This window comes from Pseudopipra pipra, chromosome 12, assembly GCF_036250125.1.
Source record: "Pseudopipra pipra isolate bDixPip1 chromosome 12, bDixPip1.hap1, whole genome shotgun sequence".
Classification (NCBI taxonomy): domain Eukaryota; kingdom Metazoa; phylum Chordata; class Aves; order Passeriformes; family Pipridae; genus Pseudopipra; species Pseudopipra pipra.
The window spans coordinates 21,468,875-21,486,859 of NC_087560.1; the positions used below are offsets into that span (position 1 = coordinate 21,468,875).

General features: G+C 42.1%; 2 protein-coding genes across 7 annotated transcripts in view; one reads left to right on the forward strand and one right to left on the reverse strand.

Moving 5' to 3' along the window:
- Positions 1 to 7,095, forward strand: part of TP53BP1 (tumor protein p53 binding protein 1) — a 31,842-nt gene extending 24,747 nt beyond the window's left edge. For 3 of the 5 annotated variants that reach the window (XM_064669450.1, XM_064669451.1, XM_064669453.1), the window contains 3 exons: positions 741 to 940; positions 1,729 to 1,874; positions 2,609 to 2,949. In XM_064669450.1, the coding sequence (XP_064525520.1) occupies positions 741 to 940; positions 1,729 to 1,874; positions 2,609 to 2,796 (534 nt within the window). In that variant the 3' untranslated portion in view covers positions 2,797 to 2,949. Of the gene's footprint in view, positions 1 to 740; positions 941 to 1,728; positions 1,875 to 2,608; positions 2,950 to 3,334 lie in introns of those variants that run through there. The other 2 variants (XM_064669454.1, XM_064669455.1) reach the window with 2 other exon arrangements.
- On the reverse strand, positions 4,205 to 17,945 carry TUBGCP4 (tubulin gamma complex component 4). Of its 2 annotated transcripts, XM_064669457.1 has the most exons (18): positions 17,499 to 17,943; positions 17,289 to 17,417; positions 16,576 to 16,698; positions 16,133 to 16,186; positions 15,624 to 15,680; positions 15,022 to 15,101; positions 14,130 to 14,331; positions 11,952 to 12,117; positions 10,692 to 10,816; positions 9,959 to 10,009; positions 9,476 to 9,581; positions 9,029 to 9,136; positions 8,650 to 8,788; positions 8,000 to 8,177; positions 7,173 to 7,307; positions 5,934 to 6,050; positions 5,370 to 5,509; positions 4,205 to 5,076 (listed from the first exon to the last, which is right to left on the reverse strand). In XM_064669457.1, exons 1-18 carry the CDS (start codon positions 17,574 to 17,576, stop codon positions 5,064 to 5,066), a joined length of 2,001 nt encoding a protein of 666 aa, XP_064525527.1. In that variant the 5' UTR covers positions 17,577 to 17,943; the 3' UTR covers positions 4,205 to 5,063. The 2 variants fall into 2 exon arrangements, with proteins under 2 accessions (XP_064525527.1, XP_064525528.1); XM_064669458.1 differs by lacking the exon at positions 16,133 to 16,186 and having other exon boundaries at positions 17,499 to 17,945.
- Between the last annotated feature and the right edge of the window lie 40 nt (positions 17,946 to 17,985).

The following is a 17,985-nucleotide window of genomic DNA, read 5'->3' on the forward strand; positions in this document are numbered from 1 at the left end:
ATTAGAGGAAATTCTATTTAATTTTTTTATTTCAATTTGTAACTGTTGCCTCTCGTCCTTTGAGTGGATAAATTGAGAATAGTCTGGCTCCATCTTTTGTACGCCCTCTTATCAGTCATGAATGTGCATTAATAAGACCACTCAACCCTTCCCTTCTTGAGCTTTAACAAGTTCAGCTCTCTCAGCCTCTTCTTGTGTGTCAGGTGTTCCAATGCCCAGACCTCTAAGTGGTCTTTGGCTGAGCCTGCTCCAGCATGTCTGGTGTTTTCGGTGTACTGCAGAACCTAGGAGTGGGTGCAGATGTGGTCTCACCACAGGTTTGTGCCTCAGAACACTTAAAGGTAGAGCTCTTCACTTACCAGATCTCCTTGGACAACTAATTTAATTTAGTGTTGCTTTTACTTAAATGTAGAGTGTTTTAATAAAGAGGGTAAAGCTGAGGAAGCAGTCTTCTCTAGTGACTTACTGAGTATCAAACTAATAAATAACTGATCTCATCTGGAAGAGGGTTATGATGCAAAAACTATTAGGCAGAGTTTTTCTCTGTGAACTGCAGAGCTTGGAATAGGTCATTATTAAACAGATTCCGAAATCAATAGTACCTTTATCTAATTCATCTTTCACATAACAAGGCTATGAAAATCAGGGTTTCAGTTGTTTTCTTCTTTAAAGTGTTTAGCAGCAGGATAATTTCTGGGTTTTTTTGCAAGCGTTGTCTCCTCTTTTTATCTCCCTTGAAGTGTAATGCAGCATATCAGTGTCTTTTAATTGCGGACCAGCACTGTCGAACTCGGAAATACTTGCTGTGCCTTGCCAGCGGGATCCCTTGTGTCTCTCATATCTGGGTCCATGATAGCTGTCATGCTAATGAGCTTCAGAATTATCGGAATTACCTTTTACCAGCTGGATATAGCCTCCAGGAGCAAAAATTGGTAGAATGGTAAGTGCCAAATAACCATGATCTGAGTCCACAGAATCTCCAAGAGAACTGTTACGCTTGGGAGGCTCTCGAATATCTACAGGTACTGAAGGTGACCCTAGTACTGCTCCTCATATTTTTCCTTCCATATAGGAACAGCACTTCCACCTCTTTCTTTGGATTAACTGTGACCTCTAGTGCCAAATACATATGGGTGCTATATACACAAAAAAGACAGTCTTCTGGGAAGTAAGAAAGGAGTCAGTCTTCTCATGAGGAAGACAGAACTCAGGAAAGGCTTCCCAAACATGTGGCTAACTTCTCTAATTGCTCAGAAATGGATAAAGGAGAGCAATGCTCATTTTTTTCCTTGGTACGTTTTGAAGCTAGCTTCTGCATTTTCTGTGGAGGCTAATCCAGTAGGTCTGTTCTGAGATAATAGTTGCCAGGTCAGACTCCTCAGACAAGTTGAGGGGCAGACAAAAGTTTGTAAATTGCTGTAGGCTTTTGGGCAGGAGACTGATGTCTTCCTGCTCAGACCTGTTGAAGTGGAAGCATTTTGGATTTGTACAAGAAAGGTGGTTCTGGATTAAGAAAGAACCTAGCCTAACTTCAGATTTAGGCTGCTACAAACACACCCCACTGTTATTGTCTAGCTCTGTTTTACTCTCTATAAACAGGATAATCCATTCAGGAGGGGTAGTAAAAGAGCGGGTCATTGTACACAAAATATTCAAAGAACTAATATAGGAGCCAATCAGGTGACTAGACTACTAGGTATTCTTAGTAGTCTGCATTTCTCTTTACAGGCAGCCACGAGAAAACCTGTTTCATGACCTAAAGGTTCTCCTGGTGTCAGACCAGCAACAGAGCTTCCTGGATCTGTGGTCTGAAATTCTCATGACAGGGGGAGCAGCATCTGTTAAACAGCATTACTCAAATGCTCACAACAAAGGTACTCTTTGGCTAGTTTCTCAGGGAACCCTATGCTAGAGGTCTCTAGTATGGTTTAAAACCATTTAGAATGGCTTACAAGATTGTCTATAAGCAGAAAGGAAGGCAAAGTGCAAGATATTAGCTCTCTACTTGAATGTAATCTTTATATAGATTACATCTGGGAGACCTGTCTTTGCAGAGAAGATGCTGCAGCAATTCAGAACACAAGCTGTCAGCTTCCAGCCTATGTTGAAAGGGGGAAATAGGTAAGAGTTGCTCCTGGACCTTTTGTGGGCCTCTCAAATTGTACTTCCTTGTCCTTTTCAACTCAGCTGTATCTCCCTCTCCATACGGGATGTAGGTTTTAGTATGCCCAGCCTGAGGTCAGGACTCAGTGTCCTGCCTGTAATGTTGGTTACTGGTTTTCTCTTACCTGGACTAAAAGGAATATTTTACTTGCAAGCTGTGGGGTTACTGTATTAACATGTATGAAGAGAATTCACTGCCTAGGAATGAAAAGACACGTAAGAGAGATTCACAGTGGTAAAACACGTGGATCTGCCAGGTTGGACGGCTCTTGGAGCAATTTGGTCTCTTGGAAGGTGTCCCTGCCTGTGGCAGGAGGGTGGAATGAGATGAGCTTTAATGTCCCTCTCAACTCAAATCATTTAGGATTCAGTGATTCTATGATTTGCTGCTGCAGAGCAGATCCTCTTTTTCACCTGACAGATGCCTGTCTTTCCTCCTGTGCAGATATTGCTTTGGGTGTTTATGATGTGGTGGTGACTGACTTGTCCTGCCCAGCTGGTGTCTTGAAGTGTGCAGAAGCTTTACAGCTGCCTGTTGTCTCGCAAGAGTGGGTGATCCAGAGCCTTATTGCTGGGGAGAGAGTAGGCTACAAGCAGCATCCAAAATATAAACATGACTATGTCCCCCACTAAATGAAAACTTTGCCCTGCTGCCTCAACTGTTGTTCAGATTGTGTTTTAATCGGATTTCAAATATTTGTGAAATGGGCAGTATGCATGGATTATTGTATATAGTTTTATCTGCTGGACTTTTATGATTAAATAAATGTTCAATTTCTTGTGGTATCTGCTGGGACTCCTCATTTATCTAAACTTATTCCAGGGCAATGTCTTCAGAAAAGGAGGACAAAGAGAAAAGAAATGCTTACATTTCTCTGAGCTGAATAGCACTAATATTCTACTTTGGGTAAAGGCTGACCTCAACACAAAGTCGATTATAAAGGAAAGGAAGGGGGCATATTCCATTGGCAGCCTGTATTTACAGAAGTAAATACCATAAAGCTCAGGGCAGCAGCAATTCTGTTTGTTGGAAGAATACCACGTTCTGTACTTCTCCAGTTTGCTGTTGTTCTTTTCCATTGATTTCATTAAGGTGTTGCTAAGTGACTGCTATGAATTTCTAGGACAAAGTGCCATTTTGTTTTGGCTACCTCTCTTTTTTTTCCTGTAGTGACTATATAGCTATTAACATGCCTTGGTGGAGACTGGCACTACCTAAGTAGAGATATAGACTCAAGAACCTTGGACAACTAAACTGCTGGAAGACTTGAGGTTCAAAGATCATGTAAGTGCTGTGTATCTTTAAGTGGTAATGGGATAAATCATCTGCTTCTGAGCTTCTGCATTCACAACCAGGCACTTCATCTTAGTGCTCAGCTGGCATAAAGGCAAAAGCTCTTCACTCTAACAGTGCTATAGGCTGAAGGTGCACCCAGGCCTCCATCCAGCCATGTTCAGTCTTTAGTCCCCTGCTTCAGAAGTATAAAGTTTTTCTTAATGTGTATTTTTTCGTCTATCATTTCCTAGCTCAGACACCTGAATGTGTTGCTCTGTAAATCCCACATCCAAACTTCAACACGCTTTCTAGCTTTTTCCATGGTCACAGGATTTTAAACTTTGCATTAGCTACAGTCCTACCACAAACAGCTGTAGTGCATGGAAGGTGCCAGGTCTTATACTTGCTGGCTGTTGTTCCTGTGTCTTTCTGACTGAGCAGAGAGGATTCCCCCCCCCCCCCAAGGACACGAAACTTTAGTGTAGAGCTGCAGCTGTGTGCAAATACAAACCCTTTGAAGAGAAGGCTGGTTTCCTGGCAGCCTTTGTGTTCAAATTGGGAACCTGATATAACACCCCAGTGATGGACTGGAGGGCTCTCTTCTGCCAGTCATTCAAATGGACTTGCAGCAAGATAGTCTGTTTGTTGTAGCAAGGCTACAAAATCTTAGTAACAGGCAAGATACTGCTTTTCACTGACAGAGAATAGCTATGGCACTCTGTTCCCTTTGCACTAGGGGGCAGATATTGACAATATTCCATACAGTTGCATGACAAAATGGTTTTATTTCGATACAGTAGGGTAGTCACTAGTAGCACTCTAACTAGTCTGGAATGAAAACAGCCCAGGCGGAGCAGACAGATACCCCAGGGAAAGGTCTGATGAGGTTCATTGCGAGTGCACTTTTCTGCCGGCACAGGGTGCTTGGTACTCGAATAAGGCAAAGCTCCTGCTTTGTCTAGGCACACGTAGTATCAGCACACAAAATGTATTAAATTGTATAGAGAAAGCATGTGTCTTAACACTGGTGTCTCTTTCACCTGCACAGATATGCTAGAATAGTGCACTGCAGGAGAAGAGATTCTTGAAATCTATTTCTTCTTCCCTCCCCTTTCACCTCAACTGAAAAGTGCTATTGCTTGTTTCATTTACCAGGTAGTATGTATTTGATCAGCAGACATTGTGTATTGTAAATCGGTTTACTGCACAAGTGGAACTTCTGAATACAGCTAAAACTTCATTCATAGTCAAGAACAATAGATTACTTTCTCCATACTCCAACTTGCAACGGAGCATAGTCCAGCTGAAGAGTCAAGACTCAATTCTTGGTGCTTTTACACTTTCTGAAGAGGCACAGACTGCCTCCTTAGAAGCATTTTTAAGAATATGTGGGGCTGCAGAAAGCATGTTTTTACTAGTTCAAAAAAAACAGAGTAGCTTCCCGGAATCACTGGGCAGCCTCACATAAGTGGCACTTCTTTGCCAATTCCTTCTGAAACAGTAGTTCACCAGGCAAGAGCCAGCTACAAAGAAGTTGAGTGCAAATTCTCCCAACTGTCCAAGAGCACCAGTCTCCACTGCTTGATGCATCACTGGTCACATCCGGAAGGAAAGGTCTTAGTACTTAGACCCCAAAACTGCAAGAGAAGGCTAAAGTATTAATTACATGTTGAAAGTAACTCCCTTTATCAACCCACATTGGCATTTTTCAGCCAATATGAGCTAGCAGCTTGTTCAACTTCCTGCCAAAATAAAGGGGAGAAGGCATATGAAATCCCCAAATTAATTCATGCTGGTTTGTTACTTCTCTGTCATGGTATTTAGCAACACTTTGGGTAAGCCAAAATAACTAGAAGCAATCAATAAAAATGGCTTTGTATTTCCAAGTACCTCAGGATAACGCTACAAACAACCCTGAAGATATTCCTACCTGCCCAAGGTTCCTCCAGCCTGGGTGTAGTATTTGTTATAATCCAAGCGTAGCAGCAGTTGAGCTAAGTCAGAGTTTATCTGATGGTTGCGAACGCTAGAGAGAATCTTGAAGAGAAGTGATGACTGACGACTGAATCCCTACAAATTAGAAGAAGTCAGTTCTGGGCCCTCTCAGAAAGCAAGCAAGCCTTTAATCTCTGTTTCTGCCCAACCAGTCCTTTAACAGCCTGACGAAAAGAAGCACTGCATGAGAAGTGATCCTTGTGGTCCAGGATGAGGTAAGCTGTGACCCACAAGAACTCCTAGGTGTTAGTTATCCTAAAGGAGGGATAGAGACACCAACAAATACCTGCCTCATTCTGTTCCAATATCTGGCCACATTCCTCCTCTCTGTGCACACAGAATTTCCAGCCTAAGTATGGTTGATTGATTAAAATAATTACAAGTCCTCATATAGAACATCTCAGCTTACACTCTTGTACTACAACTGTTAAAGCCAAGATAACTGCTTGGGCAAATGTTTGCATGGAAGAACAACAAATCCACAGAAACACAGATTCACCTTCACCAAAATACTGAGTTGTGCAGCTCCCCGTTCATCTAATGGGCCCAGATTCTGACTGACCAGAGAACAAAAACTGTGACAAAGATCCAGAATTTCATTTAAGCAGTGGAAAACCTGCATGGGATAAAAAGCACAAGATAGTAGTTGAAACTGAGTTCAAACACAGGGAAAGCAGTTCTTGGTACCCAAAAAGTTGCAGCATTCATAATCAAGATGTTGTGATACTATATTTTTTAATTAGTAAGGAAGATGTTAAAGTATCTGTAGCATTTTTGTAAGGTTTTCTATCAAGAAAGGGTTTAAACATTATGCTGTATCTCCCCCCTGCCCTTCCCCCCTCCCTCCAACCTTCTGCAGACATTACTGGGGAAACAGGATTGGCATGAGCCGTTCACATAGGCAGAGTAGTTGAACACTGGCTTTCCTGTCCTACCAGCAGGTCATTCACTGCAGCTTCAGGATGAAGAAGGAAGACCAGCAAGAGCTATGGTTCAAGGCTTTGATTTCACTGTTCACTAAACTTGGAATTTTTTTTTGTATCAGTTGGTCAAGGTAACTTGCATTCAGGAGTGTTAGGAAAGGCCAAATGCTTCACAGATGTAGCTACTGGAACACATCAAAATTCCAGACTGGATAGTTGGTATTCTGCCATCTTTATGCTATAATAGTCTCATAGACTGAGCAAAAAGACACTGTTTCATTGAAACTAACTTTCTTCGGGAATGCTTCTGTGAGGTTAAAGCTTTATAAAAATACTGCAACATTATAACATATTTTTTCTTAAAAGAAAAAAGACCCTTAAAAGTCTACTCCAGAACATCTCAGCTATCTTTATTCTCTTGAGTAGAAGGAGGAGAGAGAATTTTTCCTAGTCTAGTGCATTTCAGCACAAGTCCCTCAGGAATACAGTTCCCAGAATTATGCTAATTAGTACTTCTTTAATAAAATGGCCTGTGATAAAAATATAGTGATAAAATAGTGAACACTGAAATAATCTTGATTTAAAATTGCCAGGAATGCAGCATTCACACTCACCAGCTGTAAATTTGATTAATCTGTTTTGATTATCTGTTCCAGTTTAAACCTGCCTTATTCCTAGAATTGTAGTCTGTGCTCTGCAGGAGATTATCACTGATCTGTTTTAAAAGATATGATTTGTTGTATCTGTTCAAAAAAGTGTGTTTCTTAGGGCAGTTGGAGAATTTGTAGAAAAAGGTGAAAACTAGACCTACTTACAGGTTTTAGGAGGATGAAAGACTGAGCCAACAAATTACTTAAGAAATGATCATGAGCCAATCGTATACTCTCAAAATCTCGTGTGGCGTTTATCTGCTGCAGAAGCTGTGAGAACTGAGACTCCAGCACATCCACCTGATGGATATGTAAAGATATCTCATTAATATCAGACCACCCAGAAGTTTTGCGTAAGAAACTTGCTTGTTGCTACTGGTATGTTAGAGGCTGAGGATCCCCTTCTCTCCACCCAATGAATGGGGAATTATAGACAACAGCAGTACATAATGGGGGGGACAAAGGAATTTTTGATGCCTAAGTAATATCTATGTAGAAAGGGAAATGGTCACTTTCTTTAAGATTAACTATTAAAAAAGTATATAACCAGCATGTAAACAAAGGTATTTGATAGTAGTAATCTCTGAATCTTATACTGGGAGATGCTATCTGGAGTCTTAGGGCAAAGGCTGCAGTGCAAAAGCTCAGCCAGAGCTGAGATACTCTGGAGAAGCTAGAAAGCCAGGCCCCATCAATTCGCTGTTACAGCTATTAACAAAGTGATAGGTAATTCTCACAAAAACATGCTATTAGTAACTGCTGTTTACATTTGAAAAGTCTCTTTTTTGACTTCAAATGGTCAGAATATGGCTTCTTTCAATTCTTTAAAAAACCAACCAACCAAAAAAACCCCAAAACTTAACTCACAGTGGAGTTCACATAAGAGGCAAGGGAAGAAACCAGGATGGCATCTTAATGATGATCCTTCAGAGATGTCTGTGGTTTCTCACAAATGTTTAGTCTGTGGTTTGTCTTACTCTGTAAATACTGACCTGCAGATAATACTGAAGATTGTCCACAAGGAAAGCCATGTGATCCCTCAGACGCCACTTGATGGCATCCGTTCTGTTCGATTTCAAGTGTTTGCGTTGCATCTGGAGAGCCCAGCAGTGCTGTAGCTCAGCCTGGACTCGTCGCACACTCAGCAGGTATTTGAACACAACATTGTACCTACAGTGAAAAAAAAATACAAAGTTGTTTAAGGCTAAAATCTTCCTTGGCTGCAGGTATTAGAGAACATAATGAAAGACTGGAAAAAGAAACAGGAGGTGGCTGCCTGTCAATAGATAGGGCAGATCAGGTGATGGCCCATCTCAGAGTAAGATTTCTGCTTGTATTGGTTACTGACCTAAAAAATACAGAGTTAATTTTGGTGTAAGGAGGGGAGCTGCCAGTGAAAACATTGTTAAAGTAGCACTGTTTGTAAATTAGTGCAGATCTGTCAGCATCTTGTAGGTCTTACTATCATTACAAATATTCTCAATATTTGAGTAAGTGAAAAGAGCCATTTTAAGGTTCAGAGAGCAAGATGAAGTATTATAACTCTACCTTTCTCTCCATAGTGAGAAAAAAAACCCATTAGTGATTGCCTGAGCTCAGGGAACATATAGATGAATATACAAAGACCATATCTAGTACTTACTTCTCAAGAACAGCAGGAGTAAAGAGAATGTGCAGTGGCCACTGAACTTTGTAAGAAAGGCCCAGAGCTGCCCATCCAGATGTGGGGGCTTCACGAGGAGATAACTCCCGTGAAGGCCCTTCACGAGTCTGAGAAGTATCTGAAAACAAATGAGGTGCTGAATTACATTATCTTCTTCGTCAATATGACCATGGCAAGGAAGAAAAGGGGAAAGGGAGAGAACAGAATTAAGAAGAGCCAAAGCAGTCTGGGCCATCACACTGGGGTATAAAGGGAACAAAATTAGTATTTCTTTAACTTTAGAGAAGAGCAACAGGATTTGAAAACAAGGTCATCATCTCCCATCTTAACTCACTACTAAAAATGCAAGTATATATACCTTTATGCTCCTTTCCGTGATACTCAATGGTTAAGTGAAGAAGAGGAAGAAGATTGTCATCATCTAACAGCACCTTATGAGCAGACTGCTGAAATGCAACGTTGACATCTGACAAGAGAACGCACATATCAACCCAAGATGATGCAGCTAGTGCTAATTTTGCACCCGTTAGTTATTTATGCCCAGCCATAAAAGACAACAGTGATGCGCTATTGCCACTGGTTTCTTTTAATTCCAGCTTCAAATATGGGGAGAAACCTGCCATCTGAAAGTTTCTGAGAGGTTGTTTTCACTCTGTGAGACATTCTAGTTTACAAATGCTGTTGTCTCAAAACTAATGATATCATCTAGAAGGTAAGACAGAGCTCTCCTGTACTGGACATGGCTCACCATTTTCCTGCTATACCCCAGTGAGGACGGTTTGATAAGTGAATAATCAACACTCACCATGTTCAGTTACAGCTGTAGGTGGCGTCTTTAACATGTGCTGTGCAGTGTCAATGAAAGCCTGAAACAGCTCACCTCTTCCCAAAAGATAAAAGTCTTTTATAATCTGTGAAGATAAACTTTTTGTATCTAAACATACCAAAATGAGCAGAAATTTTAAGCATCCTAGCTGATAGCACCCATTTTTATTATTGCGTGGGCAATTTCTGCCATTTCAAAACACAGCTGGAGAGTTCTGAATTTCATTCACTGACCAAAGAGTCTACACCGCCTTTGCTTCAAGATGTAAACCGCAAAACCACATACGCATACCCCTCTAACTCTTTTATCACTCTGTGCTCATTCTTGAGACCTGAAAAATGAAAACAACTTTATCTAAAAGAAGAAAGCCCAGAGTAGAAGGCAGTAAAGTATTTAATGGGAAACAGCTTTTTAAAAAAGAAAGAAATAAGCTGCTTCAGCAAAAACAAGCAGTTACATTACCTTCAGTTGTCCTAGTAAATCCGATTCCTCCACCATCAGTTTCCAAAGATGCTAGTGAGGAAACAAAAGCCAAACAAAACAAGAGACCTCCCCTCAGAATTATCTTACCCATTCAGAGAGAATAGTAGCTGTCTTGAAACGCAGTGCATACAAAAAAGCACCTATAGCATGCCAATGCTATATAAAGCACAAGAGAACACAGAGTCCTGTGTAGCAGCCCATGCTACTAGTTAGAACTCTTGATATGTACCAGCAAAAAACTCTGCCTAAGAAACATGAAGACCCTTAAAAAAAAAAAAAAAAAAAAAGGCAAAATCCTATGAATTCCTATGAGGTTCCACCTCAGCTTTGTTCTCACTTTTCTAACCTCCCCATCTTCTCAGGTTCTCCTCCCCACTGCAACTTAAAAAAAATGATTAAAAATTGCTAAAGCAAAGAATGTGACCAGTGAGATGCCATCTATTATACTAAAAGCACAATGAAAAGTTCTGGAGTAATTTCAAGTGAAATAAAAAAATATACAAAACCCTCCCTTTTTTCGCCCATGAAAGTGCATAGTATTTGTTAATGTCCTTTTGTCATTAGAAGCTGGGGTTACATGAAGCTCTGAGACCCATAAGAACATGAAAGCTACTTGCATGCTCACATGCTTGTTAGCCCCCTTCTCCCAGTCACTCACAAAACTTAAATGCTCCTCAGCCTGCACAGCAGTTACCCTTCCTAGGAGGCTTACCTCAGCAACAGTGCTCCGTATCCAGTCAACCACTGATTCAAAGTCCACCAAACTAAAGAGTGGTTGCTGCTTGAGTCGATGTAGCTCTGCTGCAAAAGTGTCCTCCTGGTTTTTTAGAATGGAGCCTGGGCAGCAATGAGAAGTGTTTTGGAGAGTAAAAAGGAAAGCCATTTGGAGACCTGCAGACCCCTTCAAGCACAGCAAGGCAGAAAGGCTGTCCAGGCAGCACTGTCTCAGGTCTGGCAAGGAACGTGAAGAGCAGGTCTCAAAGTACCAAGATACAAGATTACTAATACAGGTACAGTTACAGTATAGATACTTGCCATGGCAGTGCTGTGGTATCAGTAAAAAACGCCAGATATTTTCTACATAAATGGTTGTTGCTGACAGCCCTTTTTCTAGGACTGAGCTAGATCTTTGAACACAAAATAAAAGTTGGTTTGGTTTTCCCTCTATCCCTGCTTCTTTCAAATCTGTCCTATTGTTTGAACTTGGGGACATTTTTTTTAACCAGCTGAGCTAGGAGACCAATTTTTTTTCACCTTGCTGCTGCTAAGGCAAGAAAAGAGTCTAGCTGAATTGGTCCTTTATTCTCTGTAATGTCACTCAAGTAATTTAAGTACTTTTGCTTAGACAAACTCAAGATAGAGCCACCACAGCAGTCCTCCCCAGTTGGTGTAAGAATGTATTTCCCAAACCAGCTCCAATGTAAACTTATCAGGCTCTCAAAGAGAACCATCAGCTGGAATTGTTTCTCCCTTGCTGTCTTCAAGGTTCCATCTTGATAATTTGTCTTCCACAGCAACTTTTGGGACCACCTTGCAAATGAATTTCTTGTGTTTGTGGATGCATGTTAATACTGTGACACCATTCTGCAACATATACACTCACAGCAAGATGTGCCATTGTGTCTATCTGCAGCATTTAGGGACAGGGATGCAAACAGAAAAGAAAACAAGACCTTTGCAATTGCTTTTTTTATCCAGAGCAAATCACATGGTGACTTGCTGCTGGAAATTTGGAGACTGTGTTTGGAAGGTGTTATTTACTCATCCAGTTCTTATACTGCTCCCTGGGAATGAAGCAGAAGCAGAACACTGGGACCACTGCTCTGTCCTGGCACAACCATCCATACAGTCTGAAGAATATCAGGCAATCATCAGTGATTGTTGAGGAATTTGTTAATATTGGAAAGCATTTTGGAAACTACTTGTCAGTCAGTCATAACTGAGCAGAGATTGCAAGAAAGATGTTCATTACCTTTTCTGGTCAGGTTAACATTCTGATTCTCAAACATCTGTACAGATTCTCCCACAAAGAGGATTTTCTCAGCAACCCGCACAGGAATGTATGAAGGCAGCATTTCTACTCGCAGAGAAAACTGTTTTAGAGATGGAGCTAACATGTTCTCCTCCTCAATCAAGCGCTGTCAGAGGCACCAGGGAAAAGAAATCAAGTGGAAACCAGTGTGAGAAAACCAGAGGTGTAGAAGAGGTGTATAAAGGGTGGTGTGTATGTGTGTGTGTGTGAGGGGGCATCCAAGAATGTTGGAATTAAGCAGAAAGGCAGCAAAACTGATTTGTATCATTTAAGTAAGCCAGTAAACTTCCTTATGCTTCTAGTATGCTAGCAGATATCTCTAGAGATGTTGCTTCCATCAGAGAGTGGAGCAGAAGTGGAAAAAGGAGAAGCTAAACCTTTGTGGAATAGCAGCAAATTGGTTGTACCAAAGGAAGTTACATCAGCAAAAGGAATTTTTATTGAAACTGCATTACGTGAGTCCTTTTGCTGCTATAACAATGTTAACTAGCATTACCAAAAATAATCCTCCCCTACACCCGTTCCTATGTTTTAACACTTCTAGAACGCTTGTGATACAGGCCAAATGTAAATGCCTCCACTAGTGAGCAAATAAAGATCCAAAGGCTTGCTAGCAAAAGTAAGGCAATTTTCTCATCTCCTGTGAAAGCTGTTTAAAACAATACAGTAAGTTATTAACTTTTTTCTGAATGTATTAATAAAGCACTCCAAGTACAGAGGCAAGATTTTCCTTCAGAGAAGCAATGCTGATCATTTAATTTGGCTTTCTTGTTATTGGAGAATTAGTTTCAGTAGTCCATAATCCAAAAAAACATCATCCTGAAAAATTTTTGAGAATGTTTGCCATCTACAGACTTTTTAACAGAAGAGTTCAGTACAAGTTTGTATATATATATATATATATATATATATATATATATGTTAATGCCGACATTAAGATGTAGGCAATTCTTTTCTATAGATTCTACTGACACTTTTGGATGAGGCAATACCCAAATACCCAAATATTTTATTGGTCTCTCCCATCAACACTCAGGATTTCTTATTCTGCTCTTTGACTGAGGAATTGCCAACACCATTAGTTAATAATACTGAAGAAAGGAGGTAATAAGGCTGATGTCTAGGTGTTATCTTGTTAATGTCCACATTTTCCACCATGGCCCTAGAAGACTCACCGATTTTCACAGTCTTCCTTAATCTGATACAGTGAAATAACAGATTTTTCACTAACTGCCTTTTAAAGTTTTCCCTTGTTTTTGCCTGTGTGTAGTCTGTTTTCAGCAGAGACTATTTGCATAGGGTACTTAATTAGTATGCAACATGCTGTTTTGAGGGGAATCTTCTGTGCGTTCACAGCCAGGCTGCATGCAGCACACTAACACCGTAGGTGCCCATGAAATGTTTTCTCACCGTAAACCAGAGCATGAATTAGAGTTGCAGTTGCTCCTCACTGATCTCTATTCAGACACTCAAATGCTCAAAGTGTGGAAGATTACTCCATTGAGAAAGCTGCTTTGCACAAGGGCGCTCTAATGGTATGGCATCTACAGGAAGAGTTACTGCATTTCACCAGTGTACCGGCGGGTCGCTCCCTGGCTTAGCAGCCTCTTGACTTTTCAGAGCACATTTTCCACCAGTACTGTCAGTAGCCCTAACGTGTTAGGTAACATTTGCACAACTAAAGGTTGTGCAAGAAAGGTACTTGACCCAGCTGCCCAGAGAAAGGGTGTGAATCAAGTCAACAGCAAAGCTCCCCACACCCTTTCCTTTGCAATTGCTCACACTACTATAGATCACAGCCTTGACCATAAGGAACGAGAAACCAGTCAGTCAAGAGCAGGGGGTGTGCAACAGTTCCAATCACTTAACATCAGCATCTACAGAGATTCCATCTGTAGGGCCTTCTGCCCTCAGATTATCCAACTGTGCCAAAGGATGTCTCTGTCCTTTATGCCTAGCAGCAAGCTACTACACTACCTCATTACCTTGATTTACCATCTTGCCAGGCCTCAGTATATGTCTAGTCTAGCATAGCTCACACTGAAGCAGAAGACAATATATTTCTTCTTTAGTTCCTTAAGGACCAAAACATGCCAAGCTATGACTTGTAGTTCTTACCAGGTCCTGCAGTTCTCGTAGCTGTTTTCCTGTAAGTCCCCCAATTCCTAAGTCATCGTCATCTTCTTCGGGTTGGCTAGGGGCATTTCCAGAAGAGGGGCCCTGTTTGATAAAGAACTCTTCATGTTGGTCCAGTAGCAATCCATGAAGCATCCAGGCAGAGAGCTGCTTATACATGACTCCATGACACACAGCCAGAATCCTGAGGTCAAGAGAAACAGATAATGGAGCCTTTGAACGCAGTAACCAAAACCTTATTGTACATCATTCTGGAAAGTCCAGTCAGTCAGCCTGGCAGTATGGCAAGTGCTAAATGGCTAATGTGGAATTTTATAATTTTTTTTAAATATAGAAAAGTGGACAAAACTAAAAGGTGCAAAACTAAACTAACATATCCTCTGATAATTTCTTCTCCACAGAAATTTGCTAGCCAGAGGTATAAGTTTGCAGAGGCTTCCCATTCCTGCTGTTTCTACTCAATTACATTTCAGCATGAACACAACTTATATTTTAAGTAGTCTGACTTTCTCCGCAAGGACATACAAACATCACAACACTCACCCAGTCACATTTATCATTTTGAAGGATCAAAATCAGTAACAAGTCTAACATATGCAAAATAGTTCCTGTAGACTTCAAAAGAAAAAAAAAACACTGGGTCTTAACTTTTCTGAGCCCTTAGCCCAAAGCATGGAGAAAACTTTAATTCCCACCATAAGCCTGCTTTAGATAAATAATGGGGACTGTGGCAGTTTTCCCTGCATGCTACTCCTACTTTTATATCATGCAAGGCTGTTTTGCATGTACTGTTTCAACAAGTAAGATAAATACTTTGACACTAACTCCAGTTCCTACAGAAGAATGAAATAATAGTTTTACTGTATCGACATACTTTTCAAGAGCACTGCGAACAGGAGGCAACCCCCCACAGCTATGTTTGTGGACTGTCTCCAATATCTGACATCCATGAATCTGCAGAAAGAAAAGGTTACATTATGTCTGTTATTTGGATCTGTACTGACCTTTTCATACATTTAGACTCTATGCTTTCTGCTCACAAGAAAATCCCTTAGCAAACTGAACAAGCCTTACAGAAAAAAAAGATGTAACATACTCCACGTGTGCTCTACACCCAAGCTTCTGTCAAAACTTTTGCTTAACAAAATGTAAGCATCTTTTTTTTTCCGGTGACAGTCAGAGAAAACTGATTCAGAAAAGAAGAAATTCCAACCAACAGCATCTTGTCCTATAAAATGCACTGTGACTATAAAATGCAAGTCATCAAAGATCATACTGATAATGGAAAAAAGTCAAATCCAGTGTAAAGAGATTTGCAAAATAGTTATTCAGTACTTACAGTAGTACTAGTAATAGGGCATCCATTACTCAAACCACATTCTTTGCTAGTATTAAAAGTCTGGGATGGGGGCAGCAATAACTTTATCAGTTAAAGAGGAAACTTGTTAAGAGAAACTAGCTGCAATTCTACTGTACCTTCTGAGTTTTGATCTGTTCCACCATGACCATTACAGAGGGGAAGAGTAACTGAAACTGCAGAACAAGGAGCAAAATATTGAATTAGGTGGTTATGCAAGACAGAGAGAAAACACTATAGTTGAGTAAGTCTGGACAGCAGCTAAACACAGCAATTTAATGAAACTGTTATATGGCTTTCCCCACAAATGAGAAACATGACATGAAAATCTCTCGGAAGCATGTCCTCCCTCCACTGGAGCAAGACGCACGAAGTTATATTCCAGAAGTAGTTCAGGCTAAACACAGGCAGTGAGGAATGTGTGAGAGTCGAGGTGGAGGTCCTAAGCTTTGTGTTGAAGTGCAGGTGTTCCTCTGAGCATGGTTAAGGGACTACAAATGTAGAGGTGTTAGACAGAAATGGCATGACATGACAAACTAACCCTTCTTTATCCCATATGCTTTCTTATTAGACTCAATGAGTGATAAGAGTAACCAAAAAACACTACCTGTTTATTAACATGACATACCTGGTCCAAGGAATAATTAACATGTGAGATGGAGAGATGCGGGTCAGTCAGAAACTGTAAGGATAAAGCAATTAATGAAAAGTAATTACGACAACCACTGGATGGTCACAGTACCCAAGATATGACAGCTATTAATCTAGAGGCGATTAAGCAAAACCTTTAAAATTGAAAACAGGAGACAATAGTCTGAGACGGCACTGGGCTCTGACACAGATGGAGCACCTACTGAACCGAAGGAAGAGGGGACTTAATACTTATTAGGATGAAGACTAATTTACAATGGCATCTCACAGGAATAATTTGGAAGGTAACCCTCATGTGGAAAGGAAAATATCTTGTCTCATTTTAGGTACTACTACTTAGAATATGCATTGCAGAAATGACAGCTTTCCACCATCTGTCAGCAGCATGACCGCCTCTTGTTCCACATCTCTCCCCTTTACCTCTTGTTCTAGGTCAAGTAGTGCCTGTCGATATGGCTGCAGCACTGAATCAAGACCTGTGCAGAAGGCTCGCAAATAAATGCCATGTAATCCGCTCTGGTTTTGCTGAGATGGATGATGGTCCTGAAACCAAACAATAAAACCTGCATCAGCACCCTAGTGTAGGTCTGAAGAGTAACAGAGTATCTGTGCAGTGTCACAGCAGCAGTCAGGGCTCCAAAGGTGTTGAAACACACCTTATCCCACCATAAAGTGATCAAAACCACAAATACAACCTTGTCACAAGGAACGTTACTTGAGCAAAGTTTTGTGGACCTATGCAAGTGCTGGGAACCACTGGTACCAGTGCTTCTTTTCACTTAAGCATGCCTCTTGGCTCTCAAGGCTCTTCACAAACCATGACGAGGACTCACTACAAGGTAGACATGAGCATCCTATTCAGTTCACAAACCCTGGCCAGTCTGCTGTGGCCAGAAATTATTACAAGACTTCCTCTAGAACGAGATTTTACATTTTGTCCATCTTTCACTGCTCTGTACCCTCCCATAAGTGCACCGCCCTGAGCTTTCTGGAGCCGCTCGGGAAAGCACATTTGTTAGTGCTGGCGCGGGTAAGGGCCACGGGCCGCGGGACACTCACGTGTCCGGGGCAGCTTGGCCTTACTGACACCTGCTGTGCTCTTCCCGGGAAATACCGCGGCCCGGCGGCCCCACCTGCTGCTGTACGTGTCCCGTGTACTGCTCCACGAATTCGGCGAAGCGGATGTAGTCGGTGCCGAGGCGGCAGAGCCGGTTCAGGACGCTGGTCTCGCTGGGGTGGAGGAACGGCAGCTCCTGAGACACCTGGGGGGGACAACAGCGGTGAGGGGCGGGCGAGGGCGAGCTTTGGCCGGAGCGGGGTCGGGGGCAGGGGCCGTGCCGTGCCTGGAGGCCGCCGCGCTTGCTCCAGGTGAAGGCGGCCCCGGGGTACCCGCTCAGCGCCAGCAGCAGCTCGTGGATCATCCTCGGCCGGCGCCGCGCGGGCTGCTGGGAGGCGCGCGGGGGCCGCCGGGAAGGGCGCGGGGGGCGAGGGGGGGTGGCGGCGGGGCCGGGTCGGATGGGATGGGATGGGATGGGATGGGATGGGATGGGATGGGATGGGATGGGATGGGATCGGATCGGATGGGATGGGATGGGATGGGATGGGATGGGATGGGATCGGATGGGATGGGATGGGATGGGATGGGATGGGATGGGATGGGATCGGATGGGATGGGATGGGATGGGATGGGATGGGATCGGATCGGATCGGATGGGATGGGATGGGATGGGATGGGATGGGATGGGATGGGATGGGATGGGATGGGATGGGATGGGATGGGATGGGATGGGATCGGATGGGATCGGATGGGATGGGATTGGGATCGGATCG